General features: G+C 48.7%; 1 protein-coding gene across 1 annotated transcript in view; it reads left to right on the top strand.

Moving 5' to 3' along the window:
• The first annotated feature begins 627 nt into the window (after positions 1–627).
• TCF7L1 (transcription factor 7 like 1) overlaps positions 628–20,049 on the top strand; it is a 181,137-nt gene continuing 161,715 nt past the window's right edge. Inside the window, exons 1-3 of the mRNA XM_047781650.1 lie at positions 628–1,112; positions 1,196–1,259; positions 1,498–1,625. Coding sequence (XP_047637606.1) covers positions 867–1,112; positions 1,196–1,259; positions 1,498–1,625 — 438 coding nt within the window. The 5' untranslated portion in view covers positions 628–866. The remainder of the gene's footprint in view (positions 1,113–1,195; positions 1,260–1,497; positions 1,626–20,049) is intronic.

The following is a 20,049-nucleotide window of genomic DNA, read 5'->3' as shown; positions in this document are numbered from 1 at the left end:
GAGAGCGTTAGGGAACTCCCCAGAAAAGAAGAGCTGAAGGTCGCCGGACATATCCCGGATGCCATTCATTTCCCCAAGCCCCTGACCTACGCAGCCAGTGAGGGAGACCGGGCCAGAAGCGATCCGGCGCTGGGAGGACTCCAGGCACCTTGTCCCTAGCCGTCTGTGGGTCCAAAGCTTTCCCGCAGGGGGCAGTGCCGCCCAGCCAGCGAGCCGATATAGTGGGAGGGGGTGTGGAGCGAGCGCGGAGTTCTGGGGATACTCGGGAAGAAAGTTAGGAGGATGCCTAGGGGTGGGGGCCGAACTCGAGAGGTCGGCGGGAGGGTGGGGGCAGGGTCGCCGGGGTGCGTACCGGGGGTCCCGACGAGTTTGCGGGCGAGAGCCGTGCGCGCTGAGGGGAGGTGCAGCCCCGGAAGGTGTGAGCCAGCGGCTTGCGAGTGTGAATGCGAGAGTGTGTACGCGCCGGAGCTCTCCGGGTTCCGAGAGGCGCGCGGGTGTCAGCTTGCAGCCGGGGCTCCTCCCTCCGGCCCCCCTACCCCGCGCGCCGGTCCCTCCTTCCTTCCCCGCTCGCCCCTCCCCAGCGGGCCAGGCGCTGGGACGCCCCGGCGGAGCAGGCGGCGGCGAGTTGGGGAGACCTGGGCTCTGCTCTGCTGTAGGGGCCCGAGCCCAGCCTCCCCCGCCTCGGCCCCGCCGCGCAGCCCCGCTTCCCGCCGGGCCACGCCCTGTCAAACTTTGTGGCTGCGGCCGCCGCGGCGGCTAACGAAGCGGGCCGGCGAGCGGGAGGGAGGGAGGGGCGGGTGCCCGGCCGGGCCGGGCGCGGGCGGCCAGGGGCTCCGAGAGCGGCGGCCCCGGCCCGCGGCCCCACCATGCCCCAGCTCGGCGGCGGCGGCGGCGGCGGGGGAGGCGGCGGCGGCGGCGGCGGCTCGGGCGCCGGGGCGGCCGGCGGAGGGGACGACCTCGGGGCCAACGACGAGCTGATCCCCTTCCAGGACGAGGGGGGCGAGGAGCAGGAGCCGAGCAGCGACAGTGCCTCGGCTCAGCGGGATCTGGATGAGGTCAAGTCGTCTCTGGTCAACGAGTCGGAGAACCAGAGCAGCAGCTCAGACTCGGAGGTGAGGAGGCTCCAGTGGCCGATCCCGGGGGACCCCGGCTCCGCGCCCGCTCACCCGCCCTCGCCTTTGTGTCTCCTCTGCAGGCGGAGAGGCGCCCGCAGCCCGCCCGGGACGCTTTCCAGAAGCCGCGGGACTATTTCGCCGAAGGTACGTGCCGGCTCGTGCAGCCCCCACTCCCCGCCCCGAGGCGCTGGGCGCCTCAGCCCAGGCCGCCTGTGATCCCCCCTCTCCCCCGTGGCTGCCCCCCTGCTCTCCCCCGCTGTAGGCTGCAGCCGTCCTGGGGCGCGCGAGGGGGGTGCTTGGGTCCCTGTCCCCGCTCCGGGTCCCCTGCCGCAGCGCTGTTCCGGGGGCCCCGGCCTCACCCCCGCCTGGGTCTCTCCCGCAGTACGAAGGCCCCAGGACGGCGCATTCTTTAAGGGCCCCCCCTATCCTGGGTACCCGTTCCTGATGATCCCGGACTTGAGCAGCCCGTACCTCCCCAACGGACCCCTGTCTCCCGGAGGAGCGCGCACGGTGAGTGCCTGTACGGCCGCGCCGGGGCTAGTGGACCGCGGGGGCCCCCGAGATGCGCCCCCCGGGCTTGGCGACGGGGTGGGGGATGGGGCCGTCCGGTGTGGATCCTGGGCAGAACTTGCTCACGGAGTTGAACTGCTCTGGAGGTCGAGGGTGAGGCTGCGCTGGGCAGTGCCTGGTTGAAAGGAAAGTTCCTTTACATTCTCCTCTTTTGCTGGGGAGCGGCTTTGAGGATTCACTTCTGGGAGCTTTCTTGGACTCCAAAATTCTTGACTCGCACTCAAGGAAAGCTTGGATATGTGCTGGTTGGGCTAGAGAGGGGAGGTGGTCGTGCTTCCTTCCTGGAAATCGGTCAGCTTTCCCTGGCAGTTGGGCAGTGGGGCCGGGGGACCTGGATTGGAGACGTTACTCTACGACTCCGGTTTTCGCTGGGCAGCTGTGAGTTGGTTCCTAAGAAATCCAGTGTTCGTGGCGGGTTATTCACAACCGCACCCCCCACCCCACCCCACCCCACCGCCTCCAAGCCCTCGCGCGCCGGCCTCAACTTTTCTGTAGAGCTCGGGGTTGCAAACTCGCCGAGACGATTTCGAGGACGAATCGAGACATTCTTCAAGTTGAGGAACTTGGCTTTTTCCCCCTTTGTTGCCGGCTTTTCTCATTTAAAGCGAGCGCTGCGACACTTTAAACCTGTTAATGGGCGCGCATTGTGTGCTGCGCGCTGGCATTTAGAGTCGTGATTAAGCAAATTGACCGGGCCCCAGACGACGTGCAAATGAGGGAGGATTCCTTCGCCCCCTCCCGGGCTCTAACTCCCGCCCCCCGCGTCGCAAGGGGCGCAGCCCGGGGACTGCCAGGCTTTTTTGTCCCCTGAACTGCCACCTCACCCCACGGCCCCCTGCCCAGGTGCTAGAACGGGTGGCAGATCTTGGGTTAACGTCTGCCTACTATGCGCAAGGCTCTTGCGCTGTAGCCGCTTGGGCGCCACGGGCACCATAGTGGCTCTCTTTGCTTCCTGCCCAATTTCCCAGTGCCTGCCTGTTCGTGCTTGATTCAGGGTGGGAGGTGTTTGGCGTTTTAGGAGCTGGCCCTACAAGTTCACTTTATGCTCAAGCTGTCCTTAAATCACGATCATAATTAAAGGACCGCCTGGAAACGGTGGTGCTGAATGGACCAGCCCGGCTGTCATGGTACAGTGGCCAGGGAGAGGGGAGGCTTTTGCTTCGGCGGTCAGTGTTGGAGCTCTCTTGGCGAGTTGGCGTGTGGGAGTGAAGGTTGAGGACTCTGACCAACCTAGAGGGGACCACACACCCCTAACCTTTCAAGCAGGGAAGACCCTACATCTTTGGCCTTGCCTGGGAGCATTCCCGAAGTCCTGAGTATAAGTTCTGAACATGAGCTGAGTGTGGACATCTGGCTGTTGCTTCTTCTCATTCATATTAAAAGAAAAAAGGAGGGAGTAAAAGTTAAGCAAAACAAGTTGCAGCAACTTTGTTTAGGTTTTCAGGAATTCTCTTGCACACCTGCAGGTGTGCTCGGTTCTGAAAGTTTTAGTCGAGTTTCTATAACTGTGTGAGAAGGTTACACTATCAAGAGTCTCTTTTCTCGACGTTCCCTTCATGGCTCAGTGGTTAACTAACTAGACTAGGATCCATGAGGTCTCAGGTTCGTTTCCCTGGCCTCCATCAGTGTGTTAAGGATCCGGTGTTGCCATGAGCTGTGGTGTAGGCCAGCAGCTACAGCTCCGATTAGACCCCTAGCCTGGGAACCTCCATATGCCGAGGGTGCGGCCCTAAAAAGACAAAAGAAAAGTCTTTTTTTTTTTTTTCTTTCCATTTTTAGCTTTAGATGTCTGGGAAGAGGAGTTTGGCATTTTTGTGAGTCAGCACCGATCCAGGTCCTGGTATAGATAAAGTCACGCATATGACCAGTTGTTTCACTGAAGCTGGCTGTTACTCTCCCCTACCCATTTCTCACTAGGGCATTTTGATTCTACTCCTTGGAGTGGTGACAACTGCTTGTCTTCAGATGCCGCTCTTCCCCCTCCCCTCAAGCACCCAAGTGGGACAGATTTTTGTGTCAGTCCCCTCCTTCCTTCTACCATTTTCTACCACCCTTCTTTCTATCCTCTTACATGTTCTTTTTTGCCTACGCGCTTCCAGAGGCTGATTCTTTTTGGTCTGGGGGATTCCTGATTCCTAAATCCAGGCCTGTGGGGGATTTTTGGAGTCCTCCTTAGGAAGTCGACCTTTCCCCTCCATCTGCTTCTGACTGTCCCTGCTCATCCCTGCAGCTGTTCCCTGCCTGGGCCCCGGTCACCATTCTCCTTTTGGAGCCTCGACTCACTTGCTGGTGATCCTTCATGAGGGACTTCATAGGTCCTGTCCCACTCTGATTCTTTTTTTTTTTTTTTGTCTTTTGTCTTTGTTGTTGTTGCTATTTCTTGGGCCGCTCCCGTGGCATATGGAGGTTCCCAGGCTAGTGGTTGAATCGGATCTGTAGCCACCGGCCTATGCCAGAGCCACAGCAATGTGGGATCCGAGCCGCGTCTGCAACCTACACCACAGCTCACGGCAACGCCGGATCCTTAACCCACTGAGCAAGGGCAGGGACCGAACCCGCACCCTCATGGTTCCTAGTCAGATTCGTTAACCACTGTGCCACGACGGGAACTCCCCCACTCTGATTCTTCCGGCGTATCTCATGGGCAAATTGTCCTCGTAGAAGTAGGTTCAGTGTCTTTCTCGTTTCTGTGCCCCGTGGGTTCCTGTCATTGGGCTTTGACCAGTCTGGTTGCAAAGTTCATTGAAGTTTCCTGCAGTTAGATCAGCTCAGTGGCACCTGCTAATTTGACTTTATCCTTGGGGGTCAGTGACTGTTAGGAAAGCAAGCAAGTGAGGAAACACTTAAGCACTTGATTGTCTGGACTGTGGGACTGAGATGATCATACTAATGTAATGTAATTAATGTAATTAATGTAATTAATGTAATTAATGTGATTCTCACTGTAGGCAAACCAAAGGTGTAGACAGAGTGGCCCTCCATGGGGTCCTGTAAAATGAATGTAGATCGATACAGGGGAGGAGGAAGGTGGCTGAGGGGTGAGGGGGTGCTGCCCGGAATATCTGATCTGCTGTCTCTTTTAGCAGCCTCAGTCTTTTTTGGTTTCACCTCTAAATTTCACAACTTGAGGCCTTGCTGCTCTAAGGCCTATAAGTGGTGTAAAATTGGGTGACCTCAGTCCTCTTCTGGCTCAAACTTTCTGGAAATACCAAGCCAGAGGCAAAAGTAAGGTCTGGCTGGAGTGTTTTCAGGGTATTAATTGACCCTAGGAATAGCAAGCAGCAGGGCCACAGTACCCTCCCCACTGGCAAAATTCCTTCTGGGACAACTAGGGGCTGGCCAGTCCTCCAGTCTCTGGCCCCAGCCGCCTCCCCAGGCCTTACCTTTGCCCTCCACTCTGGTTTGGCTGGGAGGCTGGGAAGTGGCCTCTTCCTGAGGCTCTTTAGAGAAGAGGTCCCCTTAACCCGGGGTGTGTGCCAAGCCTCTGAACTGTGATTCATTCTCATCTGGACCCTGTGGCCTAAAGAGAGGAAGAACCGCCACAGACCATCTTTCACTCCTTCCGACAGTCACGGGAATTATACATTGATTCAGGAAAAGGCTTCAGTTCGCTAAACCACGTTGGTGTAGTTGACTAGGATTTTCTTAGGAAAATATAAGTCAACCCAGGAGAAAGCAGATGACAAAAATAGCTGGACTCGGAGTTCCCATTGTGGTGCAGTGGAAACGAATCTGACTAGGAACCATGAGGTTGTGGGTTTGATCCCTGGCCTTGCTCAGTGGGTTAAGGATCTGGCGTTGCCATGAGCTGTGGTGTAGGTCGCAGACATGGCTCAGATCTGGTGTGGCTGTGGCTGTGGTGTAGGCTGGCAGCAGCAGCTCAGATTAGACCCCTAGCCTGGGAACCTCCATATGCCATGGGTGCGGCCCTAAAAAAACAGACAAAAAAAAAAAAGCTGGACTTATCAGAACCCCAAAGAAAATGCGGCATGTGGTTCGGTCAGCAAGCTCCAAAGTGACAGAGAGGGGTCTAACTGGGACCACAATGTGAGCGCTCATGACACTGGGCAAAGAGCACTTCCAGGTAGAGTTGCTGAGGAAATCTGTAGTTCTGTATAAATCTCTATAGCTTATGTATAAGTGTGTAGCTTATGCATTTTAGAGCTGCTGTGGTGCATCTCAGGCACCAAGTTATTCACACATTGCTCAGACCATCTCAACTCAGATTTCTGTATGAGATTATTGTCTTCCAAATGTGGGCCCGTTTTTAAGTCCTTCCATTCCACCGTATCCCCCGGGCATTTTTTCCCATATTCTGGGTGCTCCTGTTTCCTTCCTGACACAAAGGAACCCAAGCAGAAATCTTTGTGAGAAGTTTTCCGTTGTTGGGAGTCGCGTGTAAAAGCTAAGTAAAACGTTTTCTTTTGGAAGATCAGCATAAACATTGCTTTTGGTAAAATTCTTTTAAGCCCTTTCATCTAAATATAACTTCGGTTCCATTTTTTTGCTAAATATAACTCAGGATTTGAAGAGGGCTTTTCACATGGAATGAGCATTTACAAGGGCCCTGCATGTGTTGCCAAAGTTTTGGTGACAAACTCTGTGGAGGGACTCAAACCCTGTCAGTCCTTTTTCTTTGGGCAAATGACTCTGACAGGGCATACTTGCTTGCTCCGCTGTAATTTTGGAAAGTTAGAGGTTGGTCTCATTCTTTGTTAATCTCACTTTGAGGGAATCTTGAGGAGAAAGTAGGCTAGTGCGTGTATATGCACACACACTCACTCACAGTATAACCTGCAATGCAGACTGTTCCAGCCTTTGCAGTGATGTGCAGTTACCCAACATTTGTGGCATAAAAAAGAATTGAAATGGTTAACTTACTGGAAAGTCCATAATGTAAAGATCCTTCTAATGGAGTTCCCTGGTGGCCCAGTGGGTTAAGGATCTGGCGTTGTCACTGCTGTGGCTCTGGTTACTGCTGTGGCACCGTTTGATCCCTGGCCTGGGAATTTCCACATGCCACAGGTGGGGCCAAAAAAAAAAAAAAAAAGATCCTACTTATATTCCTATTTAGAGCCAGGTTTTGCTTGCTAAATTGGGGGAGTTCAATTGGCATCCTTATGATAAAGTCCTTGACTTCATCTGATATTTATTGAGGACCTATCATGGACAATGACAAAGGGACTGTGAGCTTTAGGATGAATTAAACCCAGCTTTGCCCTGAAGGACTTAAAAATTGAGTTAGGTAGAAGTAATGTTAGTATTACTAATGTTTTTATTTATTTTTATTTTTATTTTCTTAGTATTACTAATGTTAATGTTGGCCATTATAATAGGAAGTCCATGTTAAGAGTCAATAAAGTTCAGAAAAGAATTCTCAGAATAAAAAGAAAAATTGTCTTGGGCTGACATGATCAAGGAAGGCAGGTAAAGGAGGTTGTTTTAAACTGGTCCCTGAAACTCATCATTCTTCAATTCAAGTAATTCTCCTTAATTATATTAAAAAAATGCAAACAATACAAAGGTATTTAGAGTGAAAAGTGGAAGTTATTCACCCCGTCTTGAGGTAGATGTCACCACAGGGAAAGCGAAGGCATGGAGGGAGGGAAGGCGTAGGGCCATTTGGGGAAAGGCAAGTTCTTCCATTTGTTTGGAAAGATAAGGGGCTAAATTTTAAATTCCAGTGAAGGAATCTGGTCTTATTTAAGAGGCGGCAGAGGAGTTCCCATTGTGACTCAGCAGTAATGAACCCAACTAGTATCCATGAGGACATGGGTTCGATCCCTGGCCCTCCTCAGTGGGTTAGGGCTCTGGCATATATATTTGTCTTTTTGCCATTTCTAGGGCTGCTCCCTTGGCATATAGAGGTTCCCAGGCTAGGGGTCCAATCAGAGCTATTCGCCAGCCTACACCAGAGCCACAGCAAGGCGGCATCCGAGCCACCTCTGCAAACTACACCACAGTTCACAGCAATGCTGGATCCTTAACCCACTGAGCGAGGCCAGGGACCGAACCCGCAACCTCATGGTTCCTAGTGGGATTCGTTAACCACTGAGCCACAACGGGAACTCCAGTTAGGGCTCTGGTATTGCTATGAGCTGTGGTGTAGGTCACAGATGTGGCTTGGATCCTGCATTGCTGTGGCTGTGGTGCAGGCCAACAGCTACAGCTCCAATTCGACCCCTAGCCTGGGAACCTCCATATGCCGTGGCCCTGGAAATACCAAGAAAAAAAAAAAGAAGAAGAAAGAAAAGAGGCAGCAGAGAACCACCTACAGTTCTGCTGCGAAGTGATGTGACTTGTACATGTGCTTGGAGGGATCATAGTGATTGTGAGGAGAGGACCTGGGAGGAGTTGGAATGCTTAGGAGATGAAGGAGTCCAGGACTTGGGTAAAAAGGGCTTAAGAGTGTCGGAATGGAAGGGGAGGGTAGGATGAGAGAAACTGGGATGGTTGCTTGAATTTGTGTGGGGAGAGGTGGTAGATGGAAGGAAGGAAGAAAGTGGCTGATGTCACAGTTACCTCCTGCTGTCTGAGCCTAGGCGACCTGTGGGGTGACTTCCTGCAGGTGGGACCCTGGCCTTCCATCTGTGCTCTCCCCGCCACCCCCAATGCTGGATGGATGTTTACGAACTCTTCTAGCAGTAACAGCCCCCAAGGTTTGTCAGAGGCTCTGATTTAGCAGGATTGCCAAGTCTCATTGGAGACTCCTTGGGTTGGAGGGGATATCGAGGGAATAGTTGAATCTGAAGCAACAGGATGATGCAAGAGAGCAAGAGAAAAGGATGCTCAGGGTGGATCCCTCACGGAGGGGTCTGGGGAGGAGCACTGGCTAAGGTGGGAGGAGAGCTGGGGGGGAGGAACAGGGAACGGGTGGGCCTCCGTGTCAGATGCCATGAGGAGTCAAAAGGGGTTTTGGGAATTCTCTAATTAGGAGGTAATTGGTGCCTACAGAGAGCAGTATTCCAGGCAGGAAGAGATGAGAAAGGTCAATGGGGAGAGATATTGGCTTCAGGCTTCTCAATAGGGTGTCAAGGTGCTGTGACCAGGACTAGTCCCTCCGGGTGGCCCATCCCTCACTCCTCAGCCAGATCGCACACCAGACTCCCACACTGCGAGCAGCCTCCTCCCTGCCCCTGCCTGCCTTACATACTTCACTTCCTGTCTGTGTAACCCGGAAGATGTTGGAAAACCAGCATCTTAAATGTCTTAAATGGACAACCCAGTTAAGAAGGGCTGTGGCAAGGAGAGTCCGTGCAGGATGCTGGAAGGGGCGCTTGTTTGGAGGGGCCAGAGGGCAGGGTGGACTGTGAATGGAGGAGAAGAGGGGTGGGGAGTTCGTGTCGTGGCTCAGTGGTAACAAACCCAACTAGTATCCAGGAGGATGCGAGTTTGATCCCTGGCTTCGCTCAGTGGGTTAAGGATCCGTCATTGTGGAGCTGTGGCGTAGGTGGCAGACTGCTCATTAAAAAAAAAAAAAAAAAGATGAGAGGAGAGGAGAGGGGACTGAAAACTTTGGGAAGAAGGTCAGTCTCTCTTTGCTCGCAGACAGAGGATGCTCCCTAGCAGCATCTCTGAACAGTAGGCGTTGGTCTGTCTCCTGACTTTGCAGACGAGCCCAAGAGCTGAAGATGGGAAAGTAGAAAAATACAGGGGTGGGGTTGCATAAGTTGAGGGGCAGCGCATTGGCTGGCTGGATGGCATTGAGAGTCTCAGAACAACTCAGTACAAGGGTAAGTTGGCTGGGGGTTTGTTGGCAGTAGGGAGACCACAGGCCCTTCCTCGGTACCCAGTTCTAGAGCCAGACTTGTCGAGACCCTTTTAGCTGCATGTTAATAGTGAAATGTTTGTGCATTGGTTGGGAGATAGGACACACTGGGGAAATGTTTCCTCTTTTTATTGTCTGGAGCTGGCTGGCTTTGAAGGGAGCTAGAGGAGGGGATCAAAACACAAGCCACTTGGAGTCAGGGACAGATGTGGGATGTGATAAGTCCTTGGGGATGGGAAAGAACTGACCGCTTAAAAGCATGGGAAAAATTGCCCCATATTGGCTAATCTAATAATGTATTTTTAGAGGAGGTTTTTATATGTCCCATGTTTTATTGTCATCTCCCAAACTGGATTGGATTTAGGGAACAATGACATAATTGCCGTTTCCAAAATCTTGGCATTTGGGAATGAGGGAACATCGAGGGAGTGAAGGGAACTCGGCTTTTCCTCTATGCTGCGTACGCTGCTCAGGGAACAACTGGGGGCACTGGACCGCTTCTTTATGAGATGCTCCGAGTTAGACCTCAACTGCCAGATGCCTTTAAGGACCTAGAGGTTTTAGGTTCAGAACCCTAGATCTTCCCTTTTCATTATGTGGCTAGCCTATGGATTTTCATGGAAATGAACTTTTAGCCTAGAAATACACTTCAGAGTTGGAAAATTGGAGTTCCCGTCGTGGCGCAGTGGTTAACGGATCCGACTAGGAACCATGAGGTTGCGGGTTCGGTCCCTGCCCTTGCTCAGTGGGTTAAGGATCCAGCGTTGCCGTGACCTGTGGTGTAGGTTGCAGACGCGGCTCGGATCCCGTGTTGCTGTGGCTCTGGCGTAGGCCGGTGGCTACAGCTCCGATTCGACCCCTAGCCTGGGAACCTCCATATGCCGCAGAAGCGGCCCAAAGAAATAGCAAAAAAAAAAAAAAAAAAACCACTAAAGAACAGAGTTGGAAAATTAAGTCATAAAAATGCTTTCCTGGACATGGCACTTTTTAAGAGTTTTTGTTGGAAGTAATGGATGATCATTCCATTTACCTGGGATCCTCAGGACAGGAAATGGTCATGTGCAGGCTTTCAAGACTGCATTATAGGAGTTCCCGTCATGGCTCAGCAGTTAACGAACCCTACCAGTATCCATGAGGACACAGGGGTTGGATCCCTGGCCTCGCTCAGTGGGTTAAGGATCTGGTGTTGCCGTGAGCTATGGTGTAGGTTGAAGGCTTGGCTTGGGTCCTGCGTTGCTGTGGCTGTGGTGTAGGCTGGTGGCTGCAGCTCCAATTCAGCCCCTAGCATGAGAACTTTCATATGCTGTGGGTGTGACCCTCAAGAGACAAACAAACAAACCAAACTGCATTATAGCCATTTAGAAACCTGTTTCATCAAGAGGAGGAACAAGGCCCCAAGTGTTCACCCTAGTTGTAGAAAGTAAATATAAAATAAATATAAATAAAGTCACAAAAGAAGGAGGTACAAATGCCCATTAGGTATATGAAACTATGTTTGGCCTCCCAGATAGTCAGAAATGCTAATAAAGACAAGAACCTTCCCGCTGTGGCCCAGTGGGTTAAGAATCTGACTGCAGTAGTTTGGGTCACTGTGGAGGTTCAGGTTTGATCCCCCGCCTGGCACAGTGGGTTAAAAGTTCTGGTGTTGCTGCCGCTGCACTGTAGGTCACAGCTGTGGCTTGGATTCAGTCCCTGGCCTGGGAACTTCCATATGCCGCAGGTGCCACCATTGAAAAAAAAAAAAAAAAGATAACCAATTCTTTGGCTACCAAGCTAACAAAGGTTTTGTCTTAGAAGACCGTTCAGTGCTGGCAAATGTATGGTGAAGTGGGTGCTCCCAGATACTGTTCTTGAAGAGTGTTGACAGCCCCACCCCACTGGGAAAGGACTTGGCAGTGGTCACTAAAACCTTAGTATTTGTCATCGCTTCTGACCTGCTAAGAAGACACTTGTTATTCCCATTTTGCCGCCAGACAGATAGACTCGTAGAGGTCAAGTATGTTGTTCAAGGTCATGCAACTGGTAATTGACAGCACATAGACTTGAACTTGGTTGTGAGTCGAAGGTCGGGGTCTTCCCAGTCCACCCTCGTGACTTTCCACGCATGCCTAATGTCACTAGTTCCTCCCCCTCCCTGGAGAAGGGCAGCTGACCTTTGTTTCCCAGTTCAGAAATCCTGATGTGAGTTATCAGTCCGTGTGGAGGGTGGGTAGATTTGTTCCAACTTTACAAACTGGACCTGGGAAGGGACCTTCCCATATAAACAGTTGTATAAGGGAGTGTGGGCAGCTGAGCTGTGCGCCAGTGCTGTCTGTGCCCCAGAGGCGTGAAATAACCTTCAGTGGATGCAATTAGAGATTATCATACTAAGTGAAGTAAGTCAGAAAGAGAAAGACAAATACCATATGATATCACTTATATGTGGAATCTAAAATATGGCACAAATGAACCTATCTATGAGACAGAAACAGACTGTGGTTGCCAAGGGGTAGGGATATGGGGGAAGGATGGAGTGGGAGGTTGGGGTTAGCAGATGTAAGCTATTATATACGAGGGAATAAACAACAGGGCCCTACTGTAGAGCATAGAGAACTATAATTCAGTGTCCTACGATAAACCATAATGGAAAAGAATATTTTAAAAAAATGGTGTAACTGAATCACTTTGCTGTACAGCAGAACTTAACACAACATTGCAAATCAACTCTACTTCAATAGAAAGAAATTGAGAGAAGAAAAACAAATAAATACCTTTAGTGGGCGGCCCCAGGAACCCCAGCCCCACATGCTGCCCACCTTGAGAGGAAAAAATGGTGATCAACTGACATAGACATGAACTTTTCTGAACTTGGGGACTGTTTTTCCTGGTTGAAATCACTGAGGCTTGGGAGAATACACAAGGGTGTCTTTGGCGTGGAAGGAGGCAGGGGAGGCGGCTCGCTCTCTCGCCATCCCTGCAATTTGGATTACAACATAGTTTGGTTAACAAACCAAGCTCTGGTGAACCAAGCATGCAAATGTTATTTCCTTATTGTGTGTTTTATAAAATAGCTTATAAATTGGCTGCTTTAATTTTTTATTAAAGTATCAATTTACAATGTTGTGCCAATTTCTACTGTATAGCAAAGTGATCCAGTCATACATATGTATACATTCGTTTTCTTATATCATCTTCCAACATGGCCTAAAAGTTGCTTTTCAAAGTTCTTGTAAGTTAAACATCAGTCCCAATCACCTGTAACTCTTTCAGTAAATTGAGTGTTAAATAAGTACTAAATGTTTACACAGAATTTCAGAGAGTGTATCAGTCTCTCCCCCACTCCTTTTCTGCGTGTGTGTGTGTGTGATGGTTTGAAATTAGGAATCAGGTAATTTGGTGCATTTTCATTCACTTACCAAATTATCTTCCAGGTGGTCTCTTCCTGAAAATAATTACATGGTGGAAAGATTAATAAGGGGCTTCAGAATCTGGCTGGTAGAGGTTGAGGAGGCACCAGGGGTCCTAGCTAAGCCCTCCTGGAGATCTGCATATTATGAGGCACTAAACTTAGATAAATGTCTTATATATGTCGTAAAGTGAATGGGGCCATGATTGGTAGGAATGTCTCTAGAAAGTGTGTGGAAAAACAAAGGTGTAAATGAGAGACAGTAACCGGGATTAAGAAATAGATGATAAGGAAGAAAAGCAAAAGAAGTAGGAATGAGCGGTCTGAAAAGCTGATCACTTTACAAGTCCAGCTTTGTCGGCAGCAATGATTTCTGATGTTTGGAATGATGCTCTTCTCCATATATTCCAAAAAGGATATAGCAGAGTCGCCAGAATCTGCTGGATTTTTACCACGGACCTCCTGGGAGGGCACGGGGCCGTTCCTCCCTGAGATTCCTGTGCAAGGACTGTGCATGGGGACCCTGCAGCCCTCCGAGCTGGAAGGGACCATCCTGCTCTCCCCGCTGGTGAGGAGCCCAAGCTCAGGGAGACTGTGGGCTTGCTCAACATCAAGGTGTCAAGAGGGATGGAAGCAGGACTCAGCTGAGCCTCCTGGAGCTTCATCCTCCCCACATCTTGGAGATCCACAGCCACCCCTGCAGAAAACAATGCCATGCAGAAAACGTACCTCAGAATAGTTCTTTATTGAACACCTGACCTGTGAGGAATGATTCATAGACATTTGTTGGCAGAATAAGTATTTAAACATCAGTGTTTGAAAACACAGCCCTGTAGGCAGGCACCTGCGTCCTTCCAGGGCACTATGTCACACCATTTACAACTGTTCCTGTGTGTCTGATAGTACAACCTCTTTTGATCCACGAGGAAGCTGAGACTGAGAGAGTAATTGAGGGGCCCAGACTTGCCTCTCCAGAAGGTGGCAAAGCCATCGTTCCGGCCACAATGCTGGAATTTCCTGTCTACTGAAAATGGACAGCCATGTTAAGGTGAAAATGCCATTTGGAGCAAGATACAAAGAAATGGTGTATGAGCAAAAACGGAGTAATGCCCAATATTCCTGCATTCATTCTTTTTGGAGGCATTCCCAGTCTTTTAATAGGAGGCACTTTTTGTTTTTTGCCCTTTTTTTTTTTGCTTTTTTTAGGGCTGCACCTGCAGCATATGTAAGTTCCCAGGCTAGGGGTCGAATTGAAGCTGCAGCTGCCAGCCTACAGCACAGCCACAGCAACTCAGGATCTAAGCAACACCTGGGACCTATACTACAGCTCTTGGGAATGCTGGATCCTTAACCCACTGAGCAAAACCAGGGATCAACCCTGCATCCTCATGGGTAATAGTTGGGTTCGTAACCCGCTGAGCCACAACAGGAACTCCCTAATAGGAGGCACTTTTAATTACTGCTTCTGCCTGGGGTAGATTCAGTGCCTTGATTGGTGTCTTTATCGTTTCCAACATGGTGTTCATGGCAGTCTTAATGCTTCTTTGCCGTGCAGTTCCATGTAACCTCTTTTCTCCCTTTCAGTTTCCCCTGTGCTTCTTTCTGACATCTTGAGGTGGTAACTTGGTTCCTTAGGTACCACAATATGTAGTAGTGTCATGTGCAACTCGTTATAGGGTCTGCTACCTCCTTCCCACTCCTGACGAGCCCTACTTTCTTATACATGCGTGCATATTAGTTTGCATGTACACTGGACACAGTCACTGCTAATTAATCATACTATCTATTGAAATGCTTCTAGGTAGCATGCAAAGAAGAGCAGTATAGTAGGCATCTTAGAGATAGACGAGATGAAAAACTTCATATTTCAACTTCACAACGTGATCTTTTCTGTTCTTTTTGTGTGTGTGTGTGTTTTTGCCTTTTGCCTTTTCTAGGGCCACTCCCTCAGCATATAGAGGTTCCCAGGCTAGGGGTCAAATCGGAGCTGCAGCCCCCGGCCTACACCAGAGCCACAGCAACACGGGATCCAAGCCGCGTCTGCGACCTACACCACAGCTCACGGCAACGCCAGATCCTTAACCCACTGAACAAGGCCAGGGATCGAACCCGCAACCTCATGGTTCCTTGTCAGATTTGTTAACCACTGCGCCATGGCGGGAACTCTGGTCTGAAGCTTTGGAGTGGGAAGGAGATGATGTTCATGGGCATGGTCCCAGACCCTCCTTAGGAGAGTGGATGCAGGAAGGGATGGGGATAGGTTTGAAAAGAGAGTCTGGAGTTGGGGGAAGCCCCTAGTGAGCTGCTTCTCGGACCTTGCAGTGAAAGACAGGAGAGAAGCCCGAGGCTTGAGGGGTGGAGGAGCGTACTGCACTAACCAGCAGTGTATGTGGCCAAGTGGTCTGGGACTAGGGTTTGGCCATAGTTGGCCATGCCTTGGACCTCAGCCCAGTCATGGTCGGGCTCTGTGCCCCTGTGCCCAGGGCCCTCTTAGGGAAAATGGAGATAGTGGTAGTGTTTGACAGTCACTGAATTAACATTTTGGCTGAACAAACTGTGTTTTAAAACCAGGATTTGTCCAAAGCTAAAACTAAGCATCAACATCGTGGAATGAATCTCTGGGATATAAAAAGAGATGAGAAATGTGGCGTTCCCGTCATGGCTTAGCAGCTAATGAATCTGACTAGCATCCATGAGGACACGGGTTTGATCCCTGATCTTGCTCTGTGGGTTAAGGATCCGGCGTTGCCATGAGCTGTGGTGTAGGTTGCAGACTCGGCTTGGATCCCATGTTGCTGTGGCTGTGGCTGTGGTGTAAGCTGGTGGCTACAGCTCCAATTGGAACCCTAGCCTGGGAAGCTCCATATGCCGTGGGTGTGGCCCTAAAAAGGCAAAAAGACCCACCCCCCAAAAAAGAGAGATATGAGAAATGTCATGAAAGTGATTTATAGTAGTATTATGACTTGAAGATGGATAGTGACCAACATTTTTAATTAATATATTAAGAAGCAGATATTTTCTTACAGTATTTAAAAGTATTTTTTATAGTAAATGATTAAATGGTATCATCAGGGAGAACAAGACATGCTTAAACAAAAGTAATTAGTACATCAGGAGTTCCCTGGTGGCTCAGTGGGTTAAGGATCTGGCATTGTCACTGCTATGGCTCTGGTTACAGCTGTGGTGTGGGTTTGATCCTTGGCCTGGGAACTTTCATATGCTGTGGGCATGGCCACACACACACACACACACAAAGTAGTCATGAACTTTAGTTCTTAGTGTAGGTGTTGAAATTTACATGGTTATCAATTCACTTTGCAAAGATTTACGTATCACTTTAAAAGTATTACCAGTTTATGTGAGTTCTTAATCAAATAGCTATCCACAGGATGACATGCATAAAATAATTCATATATATGTATATATTTATATATATACATACATACATATACATTGTAACTTTAGGAGTTCTCATTATGGCTCAGAGGTAACAAACCCAACTAGCATCCATGAGGATGTGGGTTCCATCCCTGGCATCACTCACTCAGTCGGTTAAAGAATCAGCATTGCTGTGAACTGTGACGTAGTTCGCAGACATGGCTCGGATCTGGCATTGCTGTCGATGTGGCATAGGCTGGCAGCTGCAGCTCCAATTTGACCCCTAGTCTGGGAACTTCCATATGCTGCAGGTGCAGCCCTAAAAAACAAAAAAACAAAACAAAATTTAAACTTTCTATTTAGCGATTTTTTTCGGGAACAGGAAAAGAATTCAAATAATACAAAGATTTTCATCTACTTTTCCCTAGATTTCTCCAAATGTTGACATTTATTCCATTTCCAAAATCTTTCTGGGAGTTTCCTTGTGGCACGGTGGGTTAAGGAGCCAGCATTGTCACTTGCTATGGTGCAGGTTTGATCCCTGGCCTGGGAACCTTCACATGCTGCTCACACAGCCCCCCCCCATTTTTTTCTATCTTTCTATGATTCTTTTCCTGAATCATTTGAGAGTAAGTTGCAGGCTGGATAGCTTCGTGTGTATGTCCTAAAACCAAGGGCATTCACCAGAATATAATGATCAAAATCAGAAAATTAGCATAGAGACAGTCCTATTGTTTCAACTACAGACACAGATTTTTGCCAGTTGTCTTCCTCATGTCTTTTGTAGCAAAAGAAAATATTTTAGGATTTCCCACTGTGGCGCAACGGGATCGGCAGTGTCTCTGGAGCACTAGGACACAGGTTTGATCCCTAGCCTGGCACAGTGGGTTAAGGATCTGGTGTAGCCGAGGTGTAGGTCTCAACTGCAGCTGAGATCTGATCCCTGGCCCAGGAATGTGATATGCCATGTGATGGCCAAAAAAGAAAAAAGAAAAGGAAAAATATTTTACAAATTACCCATTGTGGATCAGCAGAAACGAATCTGACTAGCATCCGTGAGGACGCAGGTTCACTCCCTGGCCTCGCTCAGTGGGTTAAGGATCTGGCTTTGCCACAAGCTATGGTGTAGGTCACAGGCGTGGCTTGGATCAGGCCATTGCTGTGGCTGTGGTGTAGGCCAGCAGCTTCAGTTCCGATTCAACGTGTAGCCTAGAAACTTCCATATGCTGCAGGTGCAGCACTAAAAAAAAAAAAAAAAAAAAAAAAGAAAAGAAATATTTTAAAAGTTGGTGAGGATGGGGGTTGTCCAGAGTGGGTCCAAAACCCTGTGCTATACTTAGTTGTCATATCTCTTTAGTCTCCTTCAGTCTAGAATAGGTTTTTGATTTGTGTCTTGTATTGACTTTTGAAGAGTATAAGCCATTTTTTCTATAGGACCTGGAGCTTTTTTTTCCTTGATGTTCTTTTTTTTTTTTTGTCTTCTTGTTGTTGTTGTTGTTGTTGTTGCTATTTCTTGGGCCGCTTCCGTGGTATATGGAGGTTCCCAGGCTAGGGGTTGAATCGGAGCTATAGCCACTGGCCTACGCCAGAGCCACAGCAACGTGGGATCCGAGCAGCGTCTGCAACCTGCACCACAGCTCACGGCAACGCCGGATCCTTAACCCACTGAGCAAGGGCAGGGACGGAACCCGCAACCTCATGGTTCCTAGTCGGATTCGTTAACCACTGCGCCACGATGGGAACTCCCTCCTTGATGTTTCTTGAAGTAGATTCAGGTTGTATATTTTGGACAAGAGCACTGGGTAATTGATGTATCCTTCTCTCTCTCTCTCTCTTTTTTGATGTGTCCTTCTCAAGACTTCTAAGCGGCACCATCTATTTTTCTCAATATAGGTGATGCTAATTTTGATCGCTTGGTTAAAATTTGGTCTGCCAGAGTTCTCCAGGAAAGTTATGGTTTTTCCTCTTCAAAAATAATCTTTGGGGGGATACTTTGAGACTATTTAAATATCCCATTTCTCATCAAACTTTTGCCTACTGGTTTCAGCAGCCACTGATGTGTCTTGCCAATTATCACAAGAAACTATCAAATGGTAGTGGCCAGGTAGGTGGTCAGATTTTTCTGTTTATTTATTTATTCATTGAAGTATAGTTGCTGTACAATATGACATTAGTTACAAGTATACAATATAGTGATTTATGATATTTAAACATTATACTACATTTATAGTTATTATAAAAGACTGGCTATATTCCCTATGTTGTATAGTTGTAGCTTGTTTTATACTTAATAACTTGTACCTCTTTTTTTTTTTTGTCTTTTTGCTTTTTCTGGGGCCACTTCCGCGGCATATGGAGGTTCCCAGGCTAGGGGTCTAATTGGAGCTGTAGCCGCCGGCCTACACCACAGCCACAGCAACGTGGGATCCGAGCCACGTCTGTGACCTACACCACAGCTCATGGCAACGCTGGATCCTCAACCCACTGAGCAAGGCCAGGGATCAAACCCTCATCCTCATGGTTCCTAGTCGGATTCGTTAACCACTGTGCCACGATGGGAACTCCATACTTGTACCTCTTAATCCCCTACCCCTATATTGCCCCTTTTCCTTTCCCTCTCCCCACTGGTAACCAATAGTTTGTTCTCTATGTCTGTGAGGCTGCTTTTTGTTATATTCACTAGTTGTATTTTTTAGATTCCACATATGAGTGATATCATATTCATATGTGGTATTCACCTTTCTCTGAGTTATTTCACTTAGTGTAATGCCCTTCAAGTCCATCCATGTTGCTGCAAATGGCCAAATCTCCTTCTTTTTTACGGCTGAGGAGTATTCTATTGTACATGCATATGGTGGTGGGATTTTTAAAAGTTTTGACATTGTAACACAGAGACCATAATTTCTCAGCTTTGTTAAGTTGTTAGATTGTTTTTGTGCTTCCTACAGCATATTTGTGAATACTAAATAAGATGAAGGAACAAGGTATTTTTGGTCCTTTAACAAAAATAATAGTTTTTTTCATAATTTGTATAGTCTTTATGTTGGGATCAATCAGAAATGATTTATCAAGAAATGATGGGACATGATTTTGAAAGCTTGTGAAATAATGAGGTAGTGGAGTTGACATTCTGCTCTGCATTCTTCATCGGGTGCGAAGAACTTCCTAATTAGGATTTGTAGGTTTTTGTCTGATGACTGGAGTTTGTCACAGCTTGTCTAAATTTTGTTAAATGCCACCCCATCATGTCTTTAAACATGTTTTTCTGTTTCCTCTAATTTTTTTTTTTCCTTTTTCTTTTTCGGATGCACCTGGTGCATATGGAAGCGCCTGGGCAAGGGATCCAATCTGAGCTGTGATGTACGCTGCAGCAGCAGCAGTGCTGGACGCTTAACCCACTGTGCCACAGCAGGAGCTCCTGTCCCCTATAGTTCTTGAAAATTGTTAGCTGAATTAAGACTTGATCAGGCTTCAGAGTTCTTTCTCTTCCTCTCTCCTTTTAAATTTATTTCTGCAAATTCTTTCATGGATGGTGTCCTTACATCATGAGGTACTTAAGATCTGATTGTCTGCCTGTGATATTAGCAACCACTGGTAATTATCATCCACATCTATTACTTTGCTTGCAATTTCCAGATAGCAATATTTATTTGTATCATTGCTTCTTCATCTATCAGTTCTAATGTATATAGATATTTTGGTCATGCCCATAGCATGGGGAAGTTTCCAGGCCAGGGAGCAAACCTGTGCCATAGCTGTAACCAGAGCCAGAGCAGTGAAAACGCCAGATCCTTCCCACTGAGCCATGAGGGAACTCCTCAGCTGTAATATTT

This window comes from Phacochoerus africanus, chromosome 5, assembly GCF_016906955.1.
Source record: "Phacochoerus africanus isolate WHEZ1 chromosome 5, ROS_Pafr_v1, whole genome shotgun sequence".
Lineage (NCBI taxonomy): Eukaryota > Metazoa > Chordata > Mammalia > Artiodactyla > Suidae > Phacochoerus > Phacochoerus africanus.
This window is presented reverse-complemented; position numbering and strand designations above follow the sequence as displayed.